Source organism: Lepisma saccharinum, chromosome 11, assembly GCF_977018435.1.
Source record: "Lepisma saccharinum chromosome 11, izLepSacc3.1, whole genome shotgun sequence".
Lineage (NCBI taxonomy): Eukaryota > Metazoa > Arthropoda > Insecta > Zygentoma > Lepismatidae > Lepisma > Lepisma saccharinum.
In genome coordinates this window covers 71337474-71364854 of record NC_139239.1, presented here as the reverse complement: position 1 = coordinate 71364854, position 27381 = coordinate 71337474, and the positions used below count along the sequence as shown (strand labels likewise).

Here is a 27381-nt window from a genome sequence, read left to right as displayed (position 1 = left end):
TTTGGCACTGAAACAAGTGACTGTGTTAAACCACCCATCATATCCACCAGATATGGCACTTTTCGACTACTCTTATTCCCCCAAATTGAAGTTTCAACTCATGGACAAACGTTTACACACCATTTTGGAAATTGAAGAAACTGTGACGAGTCACCTAAACACAATCCAAAAAGAAGATTTCCACAGGGGCATTCAGCAATTATACAGCCGTGCCACTACGTGTGTGGACTTAGGAGGGATGTACATCGAAGACAAACTAAGGCCTATGGTAAGTCTTACATATTTACACTTTTTATAAAGTGTAGACACACTGTGTAGTACAAGAGAAACGAAAACCATGGTAACTTTTTAAGAGAAAAAGAGAGGTACTTCGAAAATCCATTACGCACAAACGCACACCCGCCTAAGTGGGTTTATGGGCCATGACTGGCAGTTGCTAAATGCCCCTGATCGATGTATCATAGCACGGAGCGGAAGTATTCATAACTCATGCACAAGGCCAATCGAAAACTGACACAGAAGACTCCCCCATCTACCGGACCTTCATGTTCAATATTTCACGCGGCCGATAAAGAACTACGATGAACTTGCAGCAGTCCCAACTCGCAGGAGCTGACCCACCTGTTTGGAGCCCATAAATTCTGAGGTCGATATCAAGTTTCGATTTTGTCATACTAGCTTATCGGCATCCTGGAATCAAAGGGAGGCACGAACGGTCGGGTATTCCAAAAAGAGAACGAAATATAAACATATCGACATACTGTCACCTGCTGAACTCTGAGGAAATTATCAACAGAAGTGGAGGAAGAGTGGGGACAGAACATGCGCGTGACGTCCATGTGCTGGACTGCTCAAGTCTTCTTTCCGGTGGCTGTGTAGTTTAAGAAGAGTACCAGAAGCAACGACGTGTGGTTTATTGAATGTGCCGTGAATTCTTTGTAAACTAAATGAAGTGCCTGCAGAAAATTTTGATTGCATCATAGCTACTGGATATACTGGTAAGTTCTAATGAACATGGAAGATCAACTATATTAACTGAAAGCCAATACTGATTATCGTTCTGCGGTAACTGTAAGAATGTCATTCTGAAGGTTGCTCCAGAACAGTATTCCTCTTTAGTAACTGGCCTTTAACAATATGCTTGTGATGACACACCTGCAAATAGAAATTCCTCCGCAAAGCTGACACTTCTGCTGGACTTCGGCATCAACCAAATGTTGAGAAAATAGAGTCTCTGACGCCAGCACTTGACTAGGAGGAGTTCGCCAGTGGTGGTTTCTCTTTTACTTGGGTTCGAACCCCAAATTACTGCTATCTGAATACTCAACTTTGGAATAAGAATATGTCAAATTAAAGAGCAAATTTACCAACGTGCGTCCACATGCAAACTGAACGATTATCTAAATAACTTGGAATAGTGTGGTAAGTACTTAACAGCGATTCCTGGAGGTTTGAGCACGTCTTCCCCTACGGGTCATCGAGTTACCTAACAGAAGCGGGAAGGAAATTTAAATTTACGGAATAAAATATGTCAAGAGTCATGGAGTCCACGCAACGTATCAGCCCAGACAAAGAAGTCAGAATCCGAAAAAGGCGGTCAGAGGCGTGGTGCTGATCACATCACCCCCACCTTCGGCCATTATGAAGAAATGTGGTTCCCTAACTCCACGCCCCTATACGCCTTCGTGGTATGGACGTCCGCAGAATTTTTTCCAGGGAGCAACAAGGAAGGTATTTTTTTTTCCAAGGGGTGCAACATGGCATATTTTCCCCAATAATAGTGTTCTTCCCTCTATAGATATTGGTTAAATTTGAATTTATCATGTTCGTGCAATAATTAACACCACAATGAGCAATAATGATACCAATTTCACGTTTGAATTCTATTCCTTTCGAATGCATATTGAATAGCAGCCTTAATATTTTAAGGGATGAAATGATCCGTTTCAGGCAGTTCACTTTGGGGATTCTTCTTTTCCCGACTCGCGCATGCGGGTAAAGTATACGGGGTTCACTAGCGAAAAATTAATCGATCCCATAATGTATGTAAACAGGGGGTGGCACCAAACTGGGTAGAAACACCCTTCTCAATTAGAATTCTCTCCAGACCCCAACACACGAGAAAAAAATTATAATTAATCGAACCTGTGCTCTAAATATGTGCGTATTTTTAATGCAACCAACTATTCCCGAAAATATTCCCTCTGCACGACTTCTCCACTCCTACTTTGTGGCGATGTTCGAACAAATTTTCGAAGTTATACAGAATAATATTTTGAAAACCGAAATCGGGAAGTTATATTTCACTTCACCATTAATGTGGACCAACAAAACCCAACAGTTATTTTCTATATAAAATTTGCATACATGGGACTTGCTCGTTGAATAATCTAGCGTGCATAAAAAAATCTTATGCAATATCTACCGCATTGAAAGTGTTGCGGGGATGGCTACTACCCTTATGAAAGTTTTTCTTTGTGTGTGTGTGTGTGGTATTTTAAGTCCACTTTATGCACACAAAGGCTAATCGAGACTGCATCTACAGTTTAAAGTGGGATCCTAACCACTGTGTCTCCACCGGGTATCGAACCGGTGACTCCTTGATTACAAGGCTACTCCTCTACTACAGCGCCATCGGGGAGGATGAGAGAGAGAGAGAGAGAGAGAGAGAGAGAGAGAGAGAGAGAGAGAGAGAGAGAGAGAGAAGAAAGCAAAGAAGCAAGATAAGAGGAGATAAAGATCGAAACAAAAGAAGAGAGCATGAAAGAAATAAAGTCAAGCAAAGGAGAGGGAAATAAATATAGAAAGAAAAGAAGTAAGGAAAGAAAGAAATGAAGCAACAAAAGGAGAGAGGAATAAAAAACAAGAGAGAAAAGAGAAAAGAAAGAGAGAGAATGTAAAACAAGTCGAGAGAGAGAGAGAGAGAGAGAGAGTTGCTAATCTTGGATTTCCCAACAAACAGTTCTGGCGTGTCCATAAAAATTGCCGTGCAAAGAGTGCTGCAAATGTATCTTTCTCTACTCGAAATGCCAGTAATACTTTTGTTAGCTTTTAAAACGAGCACTTCTCTTGCCAACTACAAAGTCTAAATTCTAAAACGCTATTTTATACCAATCGAAAATGTTACTTATATATTTTCAATCTGAGGCTAGCTAAACATTCTAAACTTCTAAGAAAGTTTGTTGCTAAGTAACCATTCTTGATTGTTATAAATGTGGTATTGAGTTCAACAATTTTCTTAAAAGTAAAATAGTAAATTTTACACCCGTATTCCCTGTCATTAAGGTACATTAAAGAAAGATGAAAGGTGCTTCAAGATATAGTAACTAAACTTTGGAAATACCCGTGATGTGCGGAAGAGAGATATTCTAAAATACTGGAGCTGAGATTTTAGAAAACATAATGCTGAAAATTAAGTTATTTTAGTTTGATAGGATTTTTTGAGTTGTTATGATTCTGGAATGTAGCAAGATATTCTAAAATTCTACTGTCAATCTTAACTTAACGGGCACTTGTCTTGGGGAATTAAGGACAATCAGAAGCTTTATTTTCTGATGTTGATATAAATACACTACAAGACATCTGAAATAGGTAGATTCATAGATAGTGATATATACTATATATATTTTACAGTATACAGGGTGTCTCAAAAGTAATAGCGCAAATTGACACAGGTGAAAGTAAACGATAATAGAAGCAAAAAAGTCTCAGTAAACATGGATCTGCAAAACGAGCCGTTTTCGAGATAATCGCGAATGTGTGATTACAAGCCGCCACTAACTTCATTGTTTGCAAACGTCGTCCTAGTTTCTTAAAATGCTAATAATGTGTGTGAATGTGTGGTTACAAGCCGTCATTGATTGTATTTTGTAATCACCGAGTAATTTACTCCTTGCACGTTCCGAGGTTTGCTCATTGTTTACAAACCAGAACATTTCCGAGAGGTGGTATTGCCTATACCAACTAGGACGACGTTTACAAACAATGAAGTCAGTGGCGGCTTGTAATCACACATTCTCGATTATCTCTAAAACGGCTCGTTTGCAGACCCATGTTTACTGACGTGAGACTTCTTTGCTTCTATTATCGTGTACTTTTACCTGTGTCAGTTTGCGCTATTACTTTTGAGACACCCTGCTTATATATATATTATATAATGCTTATATTGGAAAGATAGATAGCTATTTGATAAAGAAAAACTTCAAGGGTTGGTTGCTCGCACATCAAATGCACTTAAGGTCTGTGTGGAACAGCAAATATTCCAGTAGCGGCGATATAGGAGGGAGTGCCGATAGGGTGCCAAAACTAAGGGGGCAAGGCTTAACTAACAAAAAGTTTTCATTTAAATTTTATTTAATTACAAATAAAACACATATTTTTTTCGAGAGATGTTGTAAAATAGGCGACATTTTCGTGGGGATGAGAGGAAAATTGTTTGTGAAACAATAAATAAATTTCCATTATTGAGATTACGAAAATGACCATAAATAAGTCAACAGAGCTTCGGCTTATTGGGCATTTGACATCACATGAAGGTTATACGTATATTTGTCAGAAATGCGGTCTAATTTTATAATTGACACTATTAATCAATACCAAGAAAATTTATTATGTTTCGAAATGCAACTACAGTATATTCTGTCATAATCACTTCATCAAAACCTCAAGGACGTATTTCCTGACACGGAAAATTTACATTCCAAATTACCCTGCATTTACCATTAGTATGTATCTCAGTATCTTGGAAAGGGATATACCATAAAACGAAACCCTACTTGTAAACTTCTTGTTACAAAAAACTCATTTGCTCTTTCTGTATATTGAGTACTTTCTGTTACATACATATATGTATGTGTGTGTGTGTTTTATGTATATTCTTTACTTTTCTTACAGTGTATGTTATATTCTTCGTGTGTTTTTCTTATTCTCATTTACGTATATTTTAATATTTTTAGTTTTTATATATTTCGCAAGCAATTAGCTATTGTAATCAATTTGTAAAATCTCAAGTAGAGATCGTTATGTGAAATAAAAGGCTTGTGCAACTTCGACATCCAAATCAAGCAGTAAATAAATAAATAGATAAATGAATAAAATAAATAAGTAACAACTCGATGTGACTTATTTAAAACGCAGTAATGGGAGCTACGTGAGCAAGATGATTGCTTGTTTTATTTCATTGCTAAATTGAAAATACAGTAGACTCGCGATTAACCGAGTCCCGATTAACCGAGGCTCCGCGTTAACCGAGGGAGTGGTTGGAAAACATCGCGCTTCATAACGCACCCCCTGTTTGTTTACTAGTAAGTTGGAGTCAAGTCACAGTCCGCGCTGCACGTGTTCGTTACATTGTCGGTGTATCCGATTGTTACGGTGGTGTTTCTTTCTGTGTAGGCCCATTCTAAGCGAGTAACGTAGTATGAATGGCAAACGGAAAAAAGTGTGTGGTTTCTCTGGAAACAAAATTCAACGCAACAAAAAAGTTGGATAAAGCTGAGTCTATTAGAAAGGTTGCTGCTGATTATGGAATCAGGGAAGTGACTGTTGGAGATTGGAGACGTAAGCGGAAGGACATTGAAAAGTGGGGAAACGATGAAGAAAGGTGAATATGAGCAGACGTCCGAGGCTTTATTTTTGTGTTTTTCACACCCGCGAGGCTCAGGAAGTCCAGTAAGTGGTCCTATGGTGCAAGCTAAGGCAATACAATTTCAAAAAAAGTTTAAGGACGGCGAAGAAGGTTTCACCGCGAGCGATGGATGGGTGGACAGATGGAAGAAGAGATACGGCATTAGACAGCTCAACATTACTGGGGAAAAATTGTCAGCTAATTCATCTGAAGTTGCTGAATTTCAATCAAAAATGAAAGAAGTTGTTTTGCTTGACGGACTGACATCGGATCAAATCTTCAACTGTGATGAGACAGGGCTGAACTTCAGAATGCTTCCTAGCAAGACTTTGACAGCGAAATCAGAGAAAACCGCTCCTGGGTTCAAAAATAGTAAGGAAAGAGTGACCATTTTAGCCTCTGCCAACTCATCTGGCTCCCATAAGTTAAGACCCCTCCTGATTGGAAAGTCAAAACACCCAAGAGCGTTTAAAAACGTTAATGTCAATTGTCTTCCCACCATGTACAGAAATCAAAAAAGTGCGTGGATGGACAGCACACTTTTCAATGACTGTTTTCTCAAGGAATTCGTTGTGGTTGAGGCGTTTCTAATAAGAAAAAAAGCTTCCTAGAAAAGCGGTATTGTTGTTGGACAACGCGCCTTCTCACCCGGACGACAACGAACTTTGTAGCGGCGATATTGAAGCCATGTTCTTGCCACCTAATGTGACCCCACTAATACAGCCCCTTGATCAAGGGGTTCTTGAGACTATGAAAAGAAACTACTGGCGGAGGCTTCTTCAGGTGTTGATTTCCAGATTGGATGAAGGGATGGGCGTAACTGAAGCTCTGAAAAGAATAACGGTGAAAGATGTTTCATATTAGATTGCGACGGTGTGGGATGAAGTTAAGAACTCAACACTTCAAAGATCATGTAGAAAGCTGTTTGGCTTGGAGAAATCCAACGAAATTTTGCCGGGATCGGACAATGAAAATGTCTGTCAACTCGCGCAGCTAGCTAATGAGCTACCAGTGGAAACGCCAATCGAAAATGAAGACGTCCTCGAGTGGTGTAACCAAGATCAACAAAGAAAATTGCGAGGAGCACGACACCGACGAGAGCACCCCGAAAATATCACATTCTGAGGGACTGAAGGCGATAGAAGCTGCTATAGCCTACATTGAACAGCAAGAAGAGTCTACGCCGCTTGATCTACTCTCCCTACAGCGTTGGCGTTACATCGCAGCGTCGAAGAGAGGAAAGAGGTTAGTCCAAAAAACTATGAAAGACTTTTTGAAAAAGTAATCTTCTCATTTATGTTGTACTAGCAATAAATAATTACCGTACAGTTTTAAGTGTTGTTTCGTCATTTACGACCTATTAGCACATTATCTCCGTATTATCCGAGTTTTTCCGTATCCGAGGTAGTCTCTGTCCCAATTAGCTCGGAAAATCGCGAGTGTACTGTAATATTAATTCCATAGGGCGCTAATATTTTTTTACCTTTTTGCTCATTCATCGTCCCCCCCCCAACCATCACCCACTCCGCGGCTCTGTTGTAAAACGACAAACATTCAAATTAGTCAATAAACGAACCATGCCCTGTATTTCCCAACATGCATTAAATATTAAATATTAAAACCTTATTATAGCAAACAAGCACTGACGCTATTCAATTTACTACGCCTACACTGGATTCCAACTTATTCAATTTCAGCCAATTCAAGGTGTATTGAAATGTCATTATAATTTCCTAATTTACCACGTAGTTTATTTCGTCTTTCAACTTTTTGAAAAGGATTGTCAATACTTTTTGAGACGCATACGTTTGATGTGTTTATAATGAACAATACACAATTGTTACTATATGAATAATTGAGTATGCACCTGTCATTGGAGTCTTGACTAGGTGTTTCAATGCTGGCAGCTGTAGACTGTAAACAGGAGTTGATTTGCATTGGAAGAAACTTAATAGTCCAAAAGGGTTGATGGAAGAATTAATGGCAACAAGGACGTTAGACCAACAAAGCATTCCAACAAATATTTCCGTCTCCATCTTTCAGCTGTTTCAACTCGAGTACTTTTGCTGTAAAATCTCCGAAACGAAGTGTCGAAGAACTACAGGGAACACCCAAGGTCGTATTTAGAAGGTTCAGAGGGGTCTGGACCCCACCCGAAAGACATCAAGTAAAAAAATTAAATATTGAAAATATACTTGTTTAGCATTTTTTGTGTAATCGAGGGTTATTTACTCATATTTCCACCGAACTTATTGGAAAGCAAAGATAATGAGATAATACGACTTTGAATGACAGTACCATAGATTAATGCACATTACTACATAAAATATTAATCAGGTATTCAATAAATATTCAATTCTCTATCTTTTTGACAATTTTTTCCTTGCCAGCACAGTTATTTTTATGAAACTTTTGGCGATCTTAACTACACATAATCTAGATAATGAATGGTGTTCTTATATCTCTATTCTTACACTGTCTATTTACCTATTCATGTTTAACAATACAGTATTCATTACGGTAACACAATTAAGCCTTGTTTCCATATTAAACACACTAAGGTTGCTGACCAAGGCAGTTTATGCTTTTAATTTTTAATAAACTGCCTTGGTCAGCAACTTTAGTGTATTTAAGTATTAATTAATTTATATATATTATGAATAGAACTATAAATTATATAAATGTATTAATTTAAACATTTATGTTATTAGTATCTAATTATTATTATTTAGCTATTTATTTCTGAGACACTTGGCTTGGGACCGCCCCCGCACCATGCCTTGACCGGGACTTTTCATTAAGACGACGTTTTAAACGTGGATATCTTTTAACAGCAGACCATATTGAAGAAACATATAGTCTGTATGTGGAATCTGTGGAACAAGGCCGCGCATGACGGAAGAGAAGGGGAGAAAGAGATAAGTCGGTGCAAAGTTTGTTGGTTGAGCCCTCTCGAGTCACTACTTGCGCAGAGACTTCTTTTCGTTCGCTCCCTCCAGAGATTCCCGGGACACAATGTACTTCCCATCTGCGTTTCACTTGCTGCCACCACCCCTATTTTGCCACTGGACTCGCCCAGTTAGCGCATGCGCACTTAAGTCGATGGTCGCGACGAACGCAAGCGGACTATATGTGTCTCTTAGTTCAGTCAGAGAACATGGCACAGCAGAATAGAGCAAAGTTATCAATAAATAAAGAGGTTATGTCTGGAGAAGATAGAGCGAAGATGATATACAATTCCCCCTCCCTCAGCTCTCATGGTATCTTGAACAGATTATATTAAGTTCACCTATTCCAAAAATAAAAGTTGTATAATTTATGCAATAAATTACATATTTTTATGTATGAGATACCCACATGTTATAAGTGCACAACATCTATACAAAAACAAGAATTACAAATCTGAGGAGAATTTTAAAAGCTGATAACAAAGTGACATTCAGTAGATAAATACAGATATTTTATTGTCTGAGCCTAGAATCAAAATGTTGCTGTTTTTGTTATGGAACACGGGCAAAATTCTGTAAATTCTAATTCTATATGTATGTACTAATTGACATCCTTTTTAATGAAAATTTATAATAATTAGATACGGGTACTTCAATGTTGAGCCTTGTTGAGCTGAAACTCAATTATTTTCTTTTTCCTTTTTTTGCTCTTTTTGTAAACTAAAATTATCGGGAAAAATAGCTAGTGTTGTAATTCCAATAATAAATCAATAGTAACCCTGAACATGGATAATTTGAGCTTGGACATCATTGGAAATGTGAACAAGTTTTCCTCATTATAAAGGTAATCAACATTTATTGATTGATTGAGTTGGTGTTTTACGTTCACTTTATGCACAGTAAGGGTAATCGGGACTGGACCTACAGTTTAAAATGGGATCCGAACCACTATGTGCCTCCACCGGGTATCGAACCCGGGACCCCACAAGGCAACGACGCTACCACTGCGCCATCCGGGAGGCCCAGGTAATCAACATGTAATTCTAAATATGGAAAATGACGCAAAGAAAATTCTAGCAATTCTTCCTCTCTCTCTGAAAAAAAAAATACTATTTCGTGTCTTCATCCGACGATTTCAAGAGAACTGAACATAATCAATGCTACCGGGTCAGTAATAAAGGGGCGTTTTGAAATATGAAAAAGCGACGTCACGTGTGTTCCCACGCGTCTAGAAACTTTACGAATCGATAAGCAATTTAAAATGCACGTTAGCACATCGCGTCCCTTTTCCATTTCTCCTCATTTCATTTGCCATTTATTTCTCGGCTCGTCTACTGTTCAATTTGCCTGCAAATAACAAGAGGCAACAAACTAAATTATTTATCTAACAAATGTACGTAAAGAAAGGAAACTACACGATTACTCAAAAGTCGTGCAGCATTATATTTGAGCGTCAATAACTCGAAAACGGCAAGAGCTATTGATACTGGAATTTTTGCATTATAATGTCTCATCATTAGGGAACGGATTTTAAGGTGCAGCATCTTTCCAAAACTATAGCTGTTTTCATACCGGTCGTTTGAGATATGTATTTTAGGACATTAAACCAAGTAAAATGAACACACTTAGCTCATTTATCCCCTTTTTAACCCCTCTTCGATGATTCGACACCTTTATCCTTCCCTTTCTTTCTTGTTTCGTTAAACATTGGAAAGAAAATTAAATGATTTTCAATCTTCTTGAGCAGCTACATAAAATCCTATAGTCTCATTTTGTATACAGAACGAGAGCTATAAAATGGATAATATAAATTATTCCATGTTTATCATAAATTATATTCTTTACTAGTGTTGAATAAGTAATGTTAATGTAACTGGTTTAGACTTGAATAAAGGCATTTTATCAGCACCTTTTTTGCACCTTTTTGAAAACATTTTCAGAATCTTTTTTCCCTTTCCCGATCATAATTTTGCACCTTAAAATCCTTTCCTACTCATTACTGAAATTGTTCTTGTTACTTTATTTTGTAGAAGTAGTGTGTCCGGGTAAATATCTACCAATATCTACTAATATGAAATTAAATTATCTCTGCAACCAATAGTGATAGGATCGTCCGGTTTCGTTTGTCTGAAAGAGAAACTCAACACGTTTTATCACCAACACAAAATATTCAATTTTAATAGATCTCCACGTGTGCTCCTTTGGTTGCTTGACAAACATCAAGGCGGTCCTCAACCTCCCTCCAGGTGTTTTGTAACATTTGAGGCGTCACAGATTCACATGCAGCGATAATTCTTTGCCGAAGATCGTCCAAGTCTTGTACTGGTGTTTGGTACACGAGAGTCTTGATGTACCCCATAGAAAGAAGCTAGTGGGGTCAAATCAGGGGACCTCGGGGGCCATTGAATAGGTCCTTCCCTTCCAATCCAGTTCTATGGGAAATGGTGATCGGGGAAGTTTCTGACATTCTGTGCGTAATCCGGAGGAGCCCCGTCCTGTTGAAATTTGTATCCATGTGGTATACTGCGTACAGCATAATGTTCCAACATTTCCAAGTAGGTGCTTCCTGTAACTGTATCCTCTTCAAAGAAAAAAGGCCCGATCACAGAATCATGAGTCAATGCACACCACACATTTAATTTGGGACTGTCCCTTTCATGTTCTACCACGAAGTGGTGATTTTCCTCATTCCATATCCTGCAACAATGTCTATTCACTTTACCTGATGTATGGAAAGTGGCTTCGTCAAAAAATGCTACACGTTTTAGGAATTCATTGTCTTAATCAATGCACGATAACATTTCAATAGCAAACTCCTTCCTTCAAGGTCTGTAATTACGATTATTTTTTTTGAACGAGCTGTATCTTGTAAGCTCTAAGCTGCAACCTTTTGTGTACAATGTCATACACAGTTGATCGAGGGATTTGAAGTTGTGTATTCGCCTGTCTAATCAGTTTTCATGGGCTGCGTTGAAAAGCTTCCCGAACTGCCTCCACTTTTGCCTCACTCACACGTTTCATGCCACTGCCTTCCTTCCACAACACAGAACCTGTTTCCAAGAATGGAATGACGCTCTGGTCATTTGCTAACAACTTCGCCACGGGACCGGTACGCTACGTAAATGTACTACAATTAGGTCAAGCCGACTTCTCAGGAAGGGGAATGTCAACTGACCTCCTTGTGATGTCCGTTTTTGAATCATGCCTAGTGTGCTCAATACGGTGTGCTATAAATGAGACCCTTCTCATACAACCATTCGAAACGAGGCACTAGGATGACAAGCTGCACTTGTGGCTTGCACTTGCCTGTTTTCTCAATTGCATAGTGTCGCCACGGTCTGTTGTTCGCGCATGCGGTGAATACATGCTTTTAGACTGAAGAGGCCCGTGTCGCTTGTCACTTCGGTGCGAAATCCACTTGGCTCTTGTCTTTTGCGAGTAGCTTGGAAACGAACCTTCAGAAATAAATGCAACTTTCGTACAGCAGTGACACAAGCAATCTGCGCATGACGTTTGTCGCTTGTGTGTCGCTCGGACTCAGGCGTTTTCTCGATAGTGTGCATCGTGTTCGAGCATGCGCAGTGAAGGATTATTTACAGACTGGAGGTGCTCGCGTCGCTTGCCACTTCGGTCGGAAAGCTCCGAGTGTTGTTAGGACTAGAGTGCTGTAGGGTGCCAAATAGATCGAACGGACGACGCTATAGCGTACGGAATTGAGAGCTTCTTTGCTCGAGCGAATAACGCTCAAACAGAATAAAACGAGCGGTATACGCTCGAAGCCCAGTAGTACACGTGTAACCGTAATTTGTCTGTGGTAGTGGACCCCTCAAATATGGATCGTGAAGTGAAAGACTCAGTGAAATTGAAACTTAAGTGAACATAGTCATCATCTCCATGTTAAAATGTAGTTTAGTTCATATTACCAATACACAATTATATATATGAAAATGAAATACATGATTATGGGCTGAAACTACCAAGGCGTATACTTTACAGATATTGTGTCTGACATTATTGTCACATTAAAATTATATTCTATTGTATACGCTCGAAGGTGGGGGACTTGAACGAGTACGAGCGAGCGAAAAAAGGTTCCTGGACCGAATTTAAATTCATCCGGAAAAAACGTTCCTGGACCGTATTTAAATTGATCCGGATAAAGGTTCCTGGACAGTATTGAAATTCTTTAAATATGAAAAGGTTATACCCGCTGTCTAGAACTCATTTACGTTTGCTGATTTTATCTTCCAGTCAGGGATTGCATTTATTTTCAATTCGTAGGCCAGGATTGACCGATTGAAATTGCCTTCTAAAAATGTCCGCGAGTACGTTTACACTGGAATGTCGAACTGCGGTTGTAGAAACCGTATCGCAGGAAATAAATCATAACGCTGTTGTTCTCTCTTGGGCCACGTTGATTGATTGATTGATTTAGTTTATTTTACTTCGCGTTTTGTGCCTCCTGTCTAATTTGCGAAGATGGGGGATGAGTGATGCAATGATGAAATTGGGATTCGAACCCGGGACCCTTGGCGTCGCAGCGCGATGTGCTAACCATTTTTTTTTCTCACTTTTACGCTTGTCAATTCTTACATTTTCTCATCATCTGGACAAACACAAATACCCATGTCTTACCCGGGACTCGAACCCGGAACCCCTGGCGTTGTAGCGCTCTCTGCTAACCACTCCGCCACGGAGGTCACCACTCGGCCACATGGTCCAGTATGGGCCACGTTGAAATACTCCCTTGTCGAAAAGTTACTGTACATTGGGTGCGTTCCGAAAGTCTTAACGAAACGAACGCATTCAACGAAAATAACTGGGCTCGTAAATCTGGTGAAACCAGTTATTTTACGGACTTATGGGACACTCTAGGCGAAAGCGCAGGCGCAGCGTTTTGTTTAGAGAAAGTTTCCGCAGCGGAAGGAATGTCCTTACGGCAAAAATAAACTCTATTATGGCCACTGTTACTCATTTTATTCACATTCTAAGAACGGTCAAGGCATACTTATCTTGTGCATGTTGCTTCATATCGCTATCTGTTAAAATTATAATACATTTTCCGAACTAGTACAGTTTGAATCCATCAGCATGCGCTTTGTCTGCAAGGAGCAGACGATTTTGACGGTACAAACCAGCCTCCTGGCCCGTGCGTTTGGTGAATCTCGTTCTTGCACGAAACGCACGGAATGTGACTTTTGGGACAACATAATGAAACTCACGAAATGCACGGAAGCACTTATGGAACGGCCAGTTACCATAACTCGTTTAACGCGTTAAACTCGTGCGACTTTCGGAACGGGCCCATTGTACATAACGCAATGGACTATTGAGTTCAAGCAAACCTGTCACGTGTTGCTCCGGCATCCGATCCAGGAACCACAGCGCAGCCAATAGGAGCCGTCGATGAGGTAACGTGAGGCTGCTGTGTTCCCAGCAGATATCACAACAGGGACGGAAAGTGTTGCTAAAACCAAGGGTAGGAACGCGCGCGATAGAATGGGACTACATGGAGAAGGGTAACGTGACGGCAGCGTTTGCGTTTCGCCCATTTCTACCTTGTACCTTAGCTTAGATTCTCTAGACAGCCAGCACCTGGATCAGTCTTTCATGCTCACAAGTGGATAACTGTTTATCGTCAGGTTCGTATTCGATCCAAGTTGCGTATTGTTTCATTTCAATACGGAACTTTGACCCTATTTAAACTGATTCTGGAAAAAAAAGTTTCCTGGACCGTATTTAAATTGATCCTGGAATAAAGGTTCCTGGACCGAATTTAAATTCATTCAGAAAAGAATGTTCCTGGACCGTATTTAAATTGATCGTGAAAAAATGTCCTGGACCGAATTTAAATACTTTACAGATAAAAAGGTTCTTTACAGTCCAGAACCCATTTACGCTTGATGATTTTCTCTCCTGGACCGGAATTGAATTTATTTAAAATTCCTGGATCTTTAACAACCCTGATTTTTTTACAAGGTATTTAAGGTTAATTAAGAATTAATTGCTTTAAAATGAAGCATGGCTGGCTTTAATTATTTTGAATATGAGCCACATCCAATTTTCTCCTCTAATTTTGGGTGTAAAAAGTGCAAGTTATAGAAACGTGTAAATAAGGTATTTGATTTCGACAACACAGAACTTAATTCCTTGCTTGGGTTTTTGTTGTCAGGCCGCTTCATGCACAGAAAGGCTAATCGAGACTGGACCTACAGTTTAAGTTTAAAGTGGGATTCGAACCACTATGTGCCTCCACCGGTAACCCGGGAACCCTTGTTTACAAGGCGACGACGTTACCACTACGCCATCGGTAAGGCCCTGGATAACTTTTTTGCCTGCGACGTTGCTCTGCAGGTGAAATTTCCCTTTAACGGAAAGCTTTTTCTTCTTTGGAGGAAACGGGGGATGGGGGGAAGGGGAAGCATATAACAAACAAACGGAGCCGCTGGATCTGGGGAGAACGAACCTTATTATCTTCTTTACTTTATCGACATCCTGTGAGCGGTCAGACAGTGGACCCTTTCGCGAAACGCGTCTTCCTATTCATTGCATATCCCGACGACCCAGTTTTCTCCTTTGCCAGAGTACCTCATTATGCAGAAACGGGTGGAGCGCCCCCTGCTTCCTTATTCAGAAGAGACGCCGGACAATGCCATATCGACAGCCCCATATCCAAGCCTCGCAGAGAGGAAACCTTGAGCTTCGTTTACCAGGGCGGTTGCTAGGCGACGAAAAAAAAGTGGAAACTTGACGCACGCTCTGTGTCGAAAGATGTCTCGTGTCCGCGACGAGTGTATAAAAATTGACAGCGTGCGCTTTTGTCACTATTTTTTCCCTCTCGGCTCTTCGATTGATTTTTCTTCATTGTTTTTTTGGGTTGTTCTATGGTAAAGCCTCGGCTGGTGCGCACTTACTTTTCGTCTACCAGATAAATGACTAAGGAGCTGACCGACTGGGTTTGAATTAGGGATGGCCAGATCCGGATCCTAGCGGATCCGCACATCCGGAATTTTCAGATCCGGAACCGGATCCGGTACTTTCGGATCCGGATCCAGAATTTTCGGATCCGATTCCAGAACTCTCGGATCCGGATCCAGAACTTTCGGATCCGGATCCAGAACTTTCGGATCCGGGTCCAGAACATATTGTTACCTGCTAATATACATTATGCTTATATATATATATAATATACATACACACATATATATATAGTGTGTGTGCGTGTGTGCGCGATTTGTAATTAATTAATACACTTACAAGGGAGGTCTAAGTCTCCCCCTCCGATTTCCATGAAACTTGCAGGGCCCAAATGAAGAAATACGTGTTTTTTTGTTTCGGCAAAAAATTTGTTCTAGGGGGCAACCACCTCTAAAATGTCAAGATGAGGACAAATTGAAGTGGGGATCTAACCCCTGTGTTCCCCTCCGATTTCCATGAAACGTGGCAGGTGTATAGTAGGGATGGCCAGATCCGGATCCTAGCGGATCCGAAATCCAGATCCAGAACTTTTTTATTTTAATTTGTAGAACTGTAACTGTAGAACAATTGTATAATTTATGTATAACATTTCTTCTTCTTGTTAAAGGTTTCATCCTGGAATGGAATGTCTCACATTTATGTGTGTTTTCATTCCCCCCCCCTCAAATGTCAAGATGAGGAGAAATTGAAGTGGGCATCTGACCCCGAAACCACGTAAATATGACATAGGAAGAAACAGGGGGCATACGGCCTCTCTATACACCTGTCAAATTTCATTAGAATCGGAGGGGGACACAGGGGTCAGATGATCCTCACGTCAATTTGTCCTCATCTTGACATTTGAGGGGGTTTTGCCCCCTAAAACCGTTTTTTAGCTGAAACAAAAAAACACGTATTTCTTCATTTGGGCCCGTTTATACACACACCTGCCAAGTTTCATGGAAATCGGAGGGGGACACAGGGGTCAGATCCTCACTTCAATTTGTCTTCATCTTGACATTTGAGGGGGTTTTGCCCCCTAAAACAGTTTTTTAGCTGAAACAAAAAAACACGTATTTCTTCCATTGGGTCCCACTATACACCTGCCAAGTTTTATGGAAATCGGAGGGACACAGGGGTCAGATCCTCACTTCAATTTGTCCTCATCTTGACATTTGAGGGAGTTTTGCCCCCTAAAACAGTTTTTTTAGCTGAAACAAAAAAACACGTATTTCTTCATTTGGGCCCGTTTATACACACACCTGCCAAGTTTCATGGAAATCGGAGGGGGACACAGGGGTCAGATCCTCACTTCAATTTGTCTTCATCTTGACATTTGAGGGGGTTTTGCCCCCTAAAACAGTTTTTTAGCTGAAACAAAAAAACACGTATTTCTTTCATTGGGCCCCTCTATACACCTGCCAAGTTTCATGGAAATCGGAGGGGGACACAGAGGTCAGATCCTCACTTCAATTTGTCTTCATCTTGACATTTGAGGGGGTTTTGCCCCCTAAAACAGTTTTTTAGCTGAAACAAAAAAACACGTATTTCTTCCTTTGGGCCCCACTATACACCTGCCAAGTTTCATGGAAATCGGAGGGGGACACAGAGGTCAGATCCTCACTTCAATTTGTCTTCATCTTGACATTTGAGGGGTTTTGCCCCCTAAAACCGTTTTTTAGCTGAAACAAAAAAACACGTATTTCTTTCATTGGGCCCCTCTATACACCTGCCAAGTTTCATGGAAATCGGAGGGGGACACAGAGGTCAGATCCTCACTTCAATTTGTCTTCATCTTGACATTTGAGGGGGTTTTGCCTCCTAAAACAGTTTTTTAGCTGAAACAAAAAAAACACGTATTTCTTCCTTTGGGCCCCACTATACACCTGCCAAGTTTCATGGAAATCGGACGGGGACACTTAGATAACCTCCCTTGTTAGTCTTACACTTTGGGGTGTAAGGGGTGCTCCTTCCACGTAGTGCACCCAATAGTCAACCTCACTTCCACGTAGTACTCCCTGGACTGTAGACTAACGAGGCTCTGACGACTGGCCCCATGGCCAGTATAATTTTGTTTGTGTTGTCCTGTGTTTTGTCCTTATTTGTGATGAGTGCCCGTTTACAGCCTCAGCTTTTAACAGAAGTCAGAACATTTTAAGATTTTTAATTATGCAATGTTAGAGTTGTCATTTGTAATGGTAAGGGGCTGGCCCCCGTATAATGTGACGGGAGCAAAATAGCCTAAGTGCTGACGCTACCACAATTTTAAAATCAAATTCAAATCAAATTCAAAGTCTTACACTTTGTAATTATATAACACTGCATATATTATAATATTTTAATTTAATTTGTAAAACTGTAACTGTAGAAAAATCGTATAATTTTTTAATAACATTTTTATCTTGTTATATGTGTTAAAGGTTTCATCCTGGAATGGAATGTCTCACATTTACGTGTGTTTTGATTTCCAATACATTCGAATGAATACATATTCGTTTCAATGGCATTTACAAAATCACCTCTGACATTTTATGTTAAACAAGTAAGATTATTTCTGTGCACGAGTGCGTTAGCCGATGCGTGGCAAAGTATTTTAGGAACAACACTTGAAAAAAATTCTTGTAGGACTAACTAATGAAAAATTTCTTTGTAATCGAAGATCATAATACCTTTTAAGGTGTGGTAATATTATAATGGGATTGAGATACGAAACTCTCGGATCCGGAACTCTCGGATCCGGATCTTGATCCGGAAATCTCGGATTCGGATCCAGATCAGGAACTTTCGGATCCGGATCCAGATCCGCTGATCCGGAACTCTCGGATCCGGATCCAGATTCGGAACTTTCGGATCCGGATCCAGATCCGTAACTTTTGGATCCGGATCCGGATCCGAATGGATCCGGATTTTTCGGATCCAGATCCGTTTGGCCATCCCTAGTTTGAATCACGCTTTTTTTTCCATTTATTTGCGAGTAGTATTGCAAGTCTCGCTTCTGGCCTTGTAAAAGTCCAAGCGAGAACGAGACAAGACTCGAGTCTTGTCGAGACGAGACCTCGAACGAGAAAAACATCTGTTAAGTCGAGATGAGATCTAGACTCAGTACCCGAAAGACTCTATGGTATGATTTGATTTTCTGCCCCATTTGACTGACCGCGACGATGAGGATGAGTGACAAAACGATGAAATTGATGAAGGGACACTTTAAAGAACATCCCGAATTGTAAGCCTTCGCGAATGCCTTAATCACAGACATGCATAACAAATCCACATGAACAACGCCAAGTGAAGAGTTGATAACACATGAAACTGGAAGCCGGACTTTTTTCCTGAGCCACCAGAAGCAGCGATTAAGGGGGGTGTGGGCAGTTGCCCCCCACGTTTTGCCACTTTTGCCCCCGCACTATGCTTCACCGTATCTACCAAGAGAAAGTTACTGTCCTTGCTCCCTCCCATCCAATTATGGAACCCAATCGCCGCCACTGTGAGACAGCCTTAAGCCTGAATCACACGGAACTGGATATCCAGTAGGAATGCTCTAGTTGACGCTGGACTGACTACCCATTTGCTAGTTTTCGCCTCACACGGTACTTGTTACACCGTACTTGTCGGTAGTCTTTCGTTCCCATAATGGCGGCCCCGTGAGATGTAAACAACGGTGTAACTCGACGTGCCTTTCGTGTTGTATGTATTATGCATTGTAATTGGAACAGCTAACCGAAATGATCCATGAAATGCTTTGGTGTATAACTGGAAGCATTTACGTAGCATTTATGCTTGCGTCTATAAACGGCTTAAAGGTGGACGTGGACGGGCAATTTGAAGAATGTTGGAGAATTACTGCTTTGTGCTTTTATTAAGAAAGGAAAAGTATGAACTAGAGATTGGCTAGAAAAAAAAATGGTAATCAATGCGTACCGAACAAGGTTTTCAATTCGGGTTTGGGTCATTCCACGTCAAATCGTCCAGGCCATGTCACCCACCATCTCCGATTTGGATGAAATTCGGTATACTTGTAGAACTTTTCATGCTAATTACAAAAATGACAACTTTTTTGAGTTTGGTCAAGGGGTTCAGAAATTACGTGTTTTTAAAAATATCCGTGTACGCAACTTGTGGCTCCACTTTGAATGACACGCATTAAGTTATAAATGATAGTATCTTCTCTCAGGTTTGCCGTAGAAACTTCAAATTTGTTTTCTCTTGCTCAGGATAGTGTAAGCTTTCATTTAAATAAGGTTTCAGATCAGTGTATCAATAATCATGTATTTTATGTATAGTTTCATGTATTTTTTTAGAAAAATAAATTATACTAACTTCAAGAGCGAATTTCGTGTAATGCCCCCCTTCAATTTCCCCCAAATTTTATATACAGGTAGCTCAGAGTGTGTACTAATGCTTGATGGAAAAATTGGGATGGGCGGTTCAGAGACAGGGTGATAAAAAAATAATTTGCATTAAAAGTTAATCTTATTAGAAATGCTTATATATTTAGCACAAAGTCTGAAGTACAATATGTTTTGAGGTATAATATTCAAAATTTCTGTTCACTATGTGTAAAGGTAAGCATAGGCATAACCTGAAGGGGACAATAGGAAGTATTTGCCCCATCCAAAATTTATAGATTAATTAAAAATTACAAGTTAAATATATTTTGTGAACCTCCTGGCACTTGAGGAACAAACAAAAAAGAGTAATTATTGTGATTTTTCAATTGTATTTAGCAAATAATCTTTGACACTATTTTTATGGGATGGAAAACTGTGATTCTCTCAACCCAAGGATAGTTCTCAAGTTACGCCCATGAACATAGTACCTAATAATACTTACTCTATTGTACTCTATGCATTTCCAAAATTTCATGCACTATAAATTGTGCCGTTCACATATGCTGTTCCCAACTCTAAAAAAATATATCTGAACCTTCTCTGGATGCTACGTAAAATGATTGTCTTGGAATTGCTGGCGTGGCAAGGAAGCTATGCTTTGTTGCATGCTAACTTCATCCACGATTTACTTCAATTCATATCTAATTGTATGTGAAAACGTCAGTGTTTTAGGTGAACTGTCGAGCTAGGGAAAAGTCATTGTCGAAGGAGTGGATCTTTGGATCTTGTTGAACTTGGAATGGAGGAGAAAGAAATAGATGCAAGTGGAATCAATGACACCATATTCAAAATACCGTGGTTAGCATACAAATGATTTCTTAATTAAAATCGTTCAAGCAAAGTTGACTCTGTGTTTCATCATTTATTTGCAGTAGTAATGTAAGTATATGAAGACATATTATGTACTAGAAACACAATTTGTAATTTTTACACAAATCAATGATCATTAACTGTAAGTTTCTTTCACAGTAAATGTAAAGTAACTCACAGTTACTTTCAAAGTACCAATAACTGTAACAGAGTTACTTTTTAAATGAGTAACTTTAACTTGGTTACTTGTAAAATGTAACTTACCGAACACTGTAAATAGACAGTAGCCTAAGTTAAAAAAAAACAGTGCATACTAACCTTCCTGGTGTTGTTGTATAGTACTTTGTAATCGCTGCGGGTTGTTGTCATTTTACCTTACGTGATTAATAAGAAATGTATGCCTCTAATAACATTTCTACGGAATTGGTACTTCATTGCTGCATTTGTTATTTGATACTGTAGATGTCTATATAAGTCTTCTAAGTGTTCCAACCACCCCATCTCAAGGAGGTTTTCTGTGGCATGTGGCAAAAAAAGTTCCATTTCGAAAAACTTCAATCAGCACAAATGTGTATTACTTATTCTTACTTCATATTACGTGTTCCCGTGAAGAGTAACAAAAAAAATCCATATTGAGATAAAATGCAAAAAAAGAATGTTCTCGAAGAAAATTTGATAAACTTGGGAATGCTAATGATGATAATTATAATTTTAAAAAAATTGAAGACAGTTTAAACTAACTTAGATACAGTGGAACCTCGATTTTACGTCGTTCAGTGAAGCTGAAAAACTTAAATGCGAAAAAATGTAAAACCGAGGAAAATTTCTTAGCAATTTGCTATGTTGGGACCACCAAGATTGAATGTAAAAAGCAGGAAAATGTAAAATCGAGGAACTTGAATTCGGGGTTCCACTGCAATTATTATTTGTAAATTTTAATTAATCTATAAATTTTGGATGGGGCAAATGCTTCCCATTGTCCCCTTCAGGTTATGCCTATGCTTACCTTCACACATAGTAAACAGAAATTTTGAATATTATACCTCAAAACATATTGTACTTCAGACTTTGTGCTAAATATATAAGCATTTCTAATAAGATTAACTTTTAATGCAAATTATTTTTTTATCACCCTGTCTCTGAACCGCCCATCCCAATTTTTCCATCAAGCATTAGTACACACTCTGAGCTACCTGTATGTAAAATTTGGGGGAAATTGAAGGGGGGAGGGGCATTGCACGAAATTCGCTCTTCAAGTTAGTATAATTTATTTTTCTAAAAAAATACATGAAACTATATATAAAATACATGATTATTGATACACTGATCTAAAACCTTATTTAAATGAAAGCTTACACTATCCTGAGCAAGAGAAAACAAATTTGAAGTTTCTACGGCAAACCTGAGAGAAGATACTATCATTTATAACTTAATGCGTGTCATTCAAAGTGGAGCCGCAAGTGATGTTCACGGATATTTTTAAAAACGTGTAACTTATAAACCCCTTGACCAATCTAAAAAAAGTTGTCATTTTTGCAATCAGCATCAAAAGTTATATAAGTATACCAAATTTCATCAAAATCTGAGATGGTGGGTGACATTTTCACAAAATTCTGGATGATTTGACATGGAATGACCCGTTTGCATTATTCATGCATGAGATTCGCAGGATTCATTCACAAAAAAAAGTTAAACATTTATTGATATGATACACTTGTAATAATAAGGATTTTCATTTTCAGCTAATCATATTTGTCACGTACACATCTCATCGCTTTGCATAAATACCTAAATATTAATGAACTGAACACGAATGCACAGCACGTCATCTCTTTACTTTCTTATCGAGAAACGGAGAAACTATAATATAAACAGCCAGCACTCGGAAACCACAGACAAAAAAATGCTCCTTTGCAAACACACATATTATCTTTACATGGCCAAACTTTGCTCTGATTGGCTGTTCCACAGAATCCAGTCGACGAAAGCTAGTAGCAATTAGAACATGTCCTATTCCTCCAAACCAGTCAAGCAGTCAGCCAGGCGGCCATGATTGCTACCTAGAAAGTCAGTTCAGCGCCAACTAGGGCATTCCTACTAGAAATCCAGTTCCGTGTGATAGGGGCTTTAGTGTCGCAGCCTAACTAGAGTTTTGGCACTTGGGAAAACAGCCAGTCATCTTCTGTAGTGTTTTTTTTTAATGTTTAGTGTCGTCCAAGTGTGTTGTGATTATTCTTTCATCAATTTCAATCAACACATTCATTCACGTTTATCGCCATCGTCGCTACTATCCAAAACGTGGAGAAAAGCGACGCGAAATGACGAACTACATTACTATATAGTGTACAAGGATTCATAATGGCTTCCAAGTTAGAAACTATGTTTTGCACACTATTCACTTTTAGCGGTAATTGATCACCAACATTCTTAAAAAAGGTTTGCGATGATGCAAACCAAAATATACACTACGTCCAAAATGTTAGAATTAATACTTCCATTGTATTTGAATTATGTGAATCAATCGGGTTTTTTACTTAGAGCTAGTAATTTTAACCTGTAATAAATGGGAAACTATTTTCTTGCAGAATATGAACTGAAGACGTTTGACAGAAACTTCCAATATGGCGACGATCAAAGTGCTTCATTTGGTGGCCGGCTTTACGCTTCTGTATAGTGTCCAGTGCCAATCCACAGTCCGATTTAGTAAGTAATTATATGTTTTTTGTTAATTTTCTTTCTAAAACTTACCATTGCTCAATGTTTATTCTAGACGTTTCCAAGAAATGTAATCGAGAATGATGCTCCTCACTTACGAAAGTACAGTGCTCAAAAAAAGTTTTGCATATTATGATTGCATGCGGTTTGAGTCGCGATATCCCCAAAAGGTATCCAATGTTCATTATATGAGCAATGCCCGAGACAGAAACCGACATAATGCCCCAAGTGAGTTCGATATTCAGCAGATAGAGGGCAGTATTTCCCTGAGCAGATTTGAAAGCAGCCCGATGGGAGGCATTGTCCGTGTCTTATCCGAACTTGTGAGTTGGAAACTGCACAGAGAGTGGGTGGAAAACGAATGGCAACATGCCTCGAACAACCGTTTCTGCTACGGACCGGATTCGAATTGTAACGCTGCTGCAAGAGGGATATCGCCAAGTAGACGTCGCTGCCGTGTTGGAGTGAGCCAAGGTGATGTCTCTTGAGTGTGGAAGAAGTTCAGGGAGACACGATCAGTTGCTGATCGACCAAGGACATAGCGGCCACGCAAAACAACACGCAGGGAAGATCGGTACGTGGTGATTTCGACACGTCGTAGACCCACTGCAACTGCTACCAGTTTGTGCCAAGATCTGCGGAGGGCCTCAGGAGCGAATGTTTCCAATCAGACAGTGCGGAATCGGCTTCATGAGGAAGGATTGACGTCAAGAAGACTCATACCCAAGGTTCCTCTTAATCCACACCATAAGAGAGACCGTGTAAGATGGGCAACAATGCACAGTGAATGGAGTCAGGAACAGTGGGAGCACACGCTCTTTACAGACGAGGTCACCATCAGTTTGCACCCGTTAAGCAAAAGCATAAGGGTTTGGAGACGATCAGATGAGAGATTAAACGAGCTCTTCATCCAGGAACGTCACCAGCAGCAGGGGGGCTACATCATGTTTTGGGGTGGAATCATGTTTGGTCGACGTACGCCCCTAATTCCTCTCCAGGGTCACCTGACTGGTCTGATGTACAGAAACGCTATTCTCGAACCCGTGGTAGCAGGTTTCTCTACAACTGTGGGGGATGGCTTCACGCTGGTGAATGATAACGTTCGACCACATCGAGCCAGAGTGGTTCACGAGTTCCTTGATATGCATGGCATTCGACGCATGGTGTGGCCTGCGTATTCTCCACACATGAACTGTGTGGAACATGCATGGGGACACCTGAAGCGAGCAATTGTCAGCCGCGAAAATCCTTCTGTGAACAAGGTGCAATTGCGGGAGGCTGCCATTCAAGAGTGGGACAGTCTTCCTCAGGAGAAGTTGAATGCTCTTATCCTTAGCATGTCCCGTCGTGTCCAAGCATGCCTTCGGGCTCGAGGTGGCTATACACGGTACTGAACTCCCAGCTGTTGATCCCAAGCATGCCAAGGCGAGCCGTATTGCACTGCCTTTCTTTTGTGTTTCGCATCCCACATTTTCAATCTTGTGCTTGTGGTGTGATTCTGGTATGATCTTGTTTCTTCTGCACGGCTGCACTATTTTCGTTCTGTTTGTATGTCTCCCCTGTACTCTTAAATATGATTCCATGTATCTAGTACAATAAAATGATCACAAACCCTGAATATGCAAAACTTTTTTTGAGCACTGTAGTTACCAAAATTTTTATTAGTGCGCGTAGCTCTAACTTCCTGTACTGAACACCAAGAAAGAAGGCGGTTGAGGAGTCTGGCACGCGATGGGGGAATTAACGTTCTCTTGCCAAAGTAACCCATTTCAAGACTATTGTCGAGTGGCGCGCCAAGCTTAATAAGGATTTTTGTGTTTAAAGATACCACAGAATGTGTGTTATCTTTTCTCATGTCTAGTAATTAAACATAGTTCATATTCATAAATATTTTACACTTCTATCCTTCATGACATGAAATTTCAATGTAATTTACCACGTTTTATGTACAATAATTTTATCGCATTTATATCCCAGGCAGGGGTAGACAAATCTTAAAATAATTTAGGCTCTAGCCCCCTTTTCTGAGGAGCCAGCATTATCCAACTAAGATAAAGCTACACATTTTGAAATGTGAACTTAAAACATATAATTTATGAATAAATACAAGATTGGATTAAGATTAATTAATTCTTGCTCCGGAGTAGCCTTTCTAAGGGACTCTACTGGTAACAGCATGAATAACTATGCAATACATTCTAATATATGGCCCACTCTACTATACCGCTGCAGATGTTCACCTAGCAACAGTGCAAAAACGTATAATTGTATGTTTATTATTCTGATTTAATTATACACGTGATATAGAAGCCGCGGTAGCTCAGTCGTTAGGGCGTCTGACTACCATGCGAGAGACCCGGTTTCGATTTTTTTCACCTGTTCAAGCGGCTCCGGCGCCCACCCAGCGTCGTATAAACTGGGTACCTGGAGGAAACTCTGGAGGGTAAAGGCGGCCAGAGGCGTGGTGCTGATCACATCACCCCCACCTTCGGCTGTGATCAAGAAAGTGTGGGGCCCTAACTCCACACCCCCTATACACCTTCATGGCGTGGTGCAAACCACAGGGGAGCACTTTACCTTTTTTCTTTTACGTGATACAGAAAACACATCTCTTTTTTTTTTAAAAAAAAAGAAAGCATACTGTAATCATTAATTTAGAACAGTAGTGAAAATTTTCATAAGCGAACTCAAAATTTTAAAAAAATAATAATTTAGAACTGAATTTAAAAGAATTCAGATGCGGTGTATTTTTCTGCCCCTGATCCCAGGTAACAGACTTAACAAGAGCTATGACTGTTTTCACGTTTTGACGCCCTATCATTATGAATCAACGTGCATGATATAAGACCCAACCCTGTCTCCGCAAACCCACCGTGTCTCATTCAATTAGGCGAATTGCTTTAACATGGCTGTCCATCGTTAAGCCGTAAACCTTATCATTCCAGACTCGAGGGAGGAGCTGGAACGCTTCAGAAAGTTGACAAACTACGGGAGAAGGTTTTCAAATTAGGTGCACGCCCACTTTATTGTCGTTTCGCCGTCACAGCCGTCCGCCGCCTTTCCTGAAATTGCATGATAAATCTACACAATGCAACACTCCCTCTGCCTTTAAATTTCCTTGATACATACTTTCACTGAAATTGCATTCAACTATCATTGTATTCTCTTTAATAAGTTGATAAAAGGCTATGGTTCTTTCTAGATCTTCTTGTTCTAGTCCATTAACAACTTAAGATTTATATCATTGAGTAAATTTAGTACCATTCAAATACTTCCGAACCCCATACACAGAATGCGAAGTTTGTAGGGTCCTGGTTGAGCTGCAAATGTCATGGTTCTTGTTGTTCTACTTTTGCAGTTGCCCTGACAGAGTCGCAACAGGTGTCAATACCGCAAATATTCAGCGAAGGTGTGAAAAAGGCGGAGGAAGCCAATGATTTCAAACTAGACGAGACGACGATAGACATCAGCAGGGAAGGTGAAGAAGAGGGATATCAAAAACGTAAGTAAATATCAACGGACGTCCAGCTGATGTCATCTGGTTTACATTTTATTTAGTTGCAGTAATGTCTTTAGTTACCAGTGAGTTGAGATCTTGTTGTCAGACTCCTGAAAATATTCACTTTCTTGTCTATTTATAATAAGATTCTTCTGGAGAGATTGGTTTAGGGAAGGACATTAAAATAATTAAAAGAAAACCGACCAGGTCTAGCCTATAAGTGAGGTTAATGAAGTGTGACACGGACCTCCTCGATGGCGCAGTGGTAACGCTGTCATCGTATAATCAAGGGGTCATGGATTCGATCCCTATCGAATACACATTGCACAGCGATTCAGATTTCACTGTAGGTCCAGTTCCGATAAACCTAATCGAGCATATTATACAGCGTGTCCCATTTTCATTGCGCTATTTCTCCCAAAATTCTCAATGCGCTCA

At 39.9% G+C, this 27381-nt stretch overlaps 1 protein-coding gene across 2 annotated transcripts in view; it reads left to right on the top strand.

The window, feature by feature from the left end:
* Window positions 1-742: 742 nt before the first annotated feature.
* Window positions 743-27381, top strand: part of Ir8a (Ionotropic receptor 8a) — a 95662-nt gene continuing 69023 nt past the window's right edge. For both annotated transcript variants that reach the window (XM_083131386.1, XM_083131387.1), the window contains exons 1-3: window positions 743-998; window positions 23315-23432; window positions 26803-26946. In XM_083131386.1, coding sequence (XP_082987512.1) covers window positions 23351-23432; window positions 26803-26946 — 226 coding nt within the window. In that variant the 5' untranslated portion in view covers window positions 743-998; window positions 23315-23350. The remainder of the gene's footprint in view (window positions 999-23314; window positions 23433-26802; window positions 26947-27381) is intronic.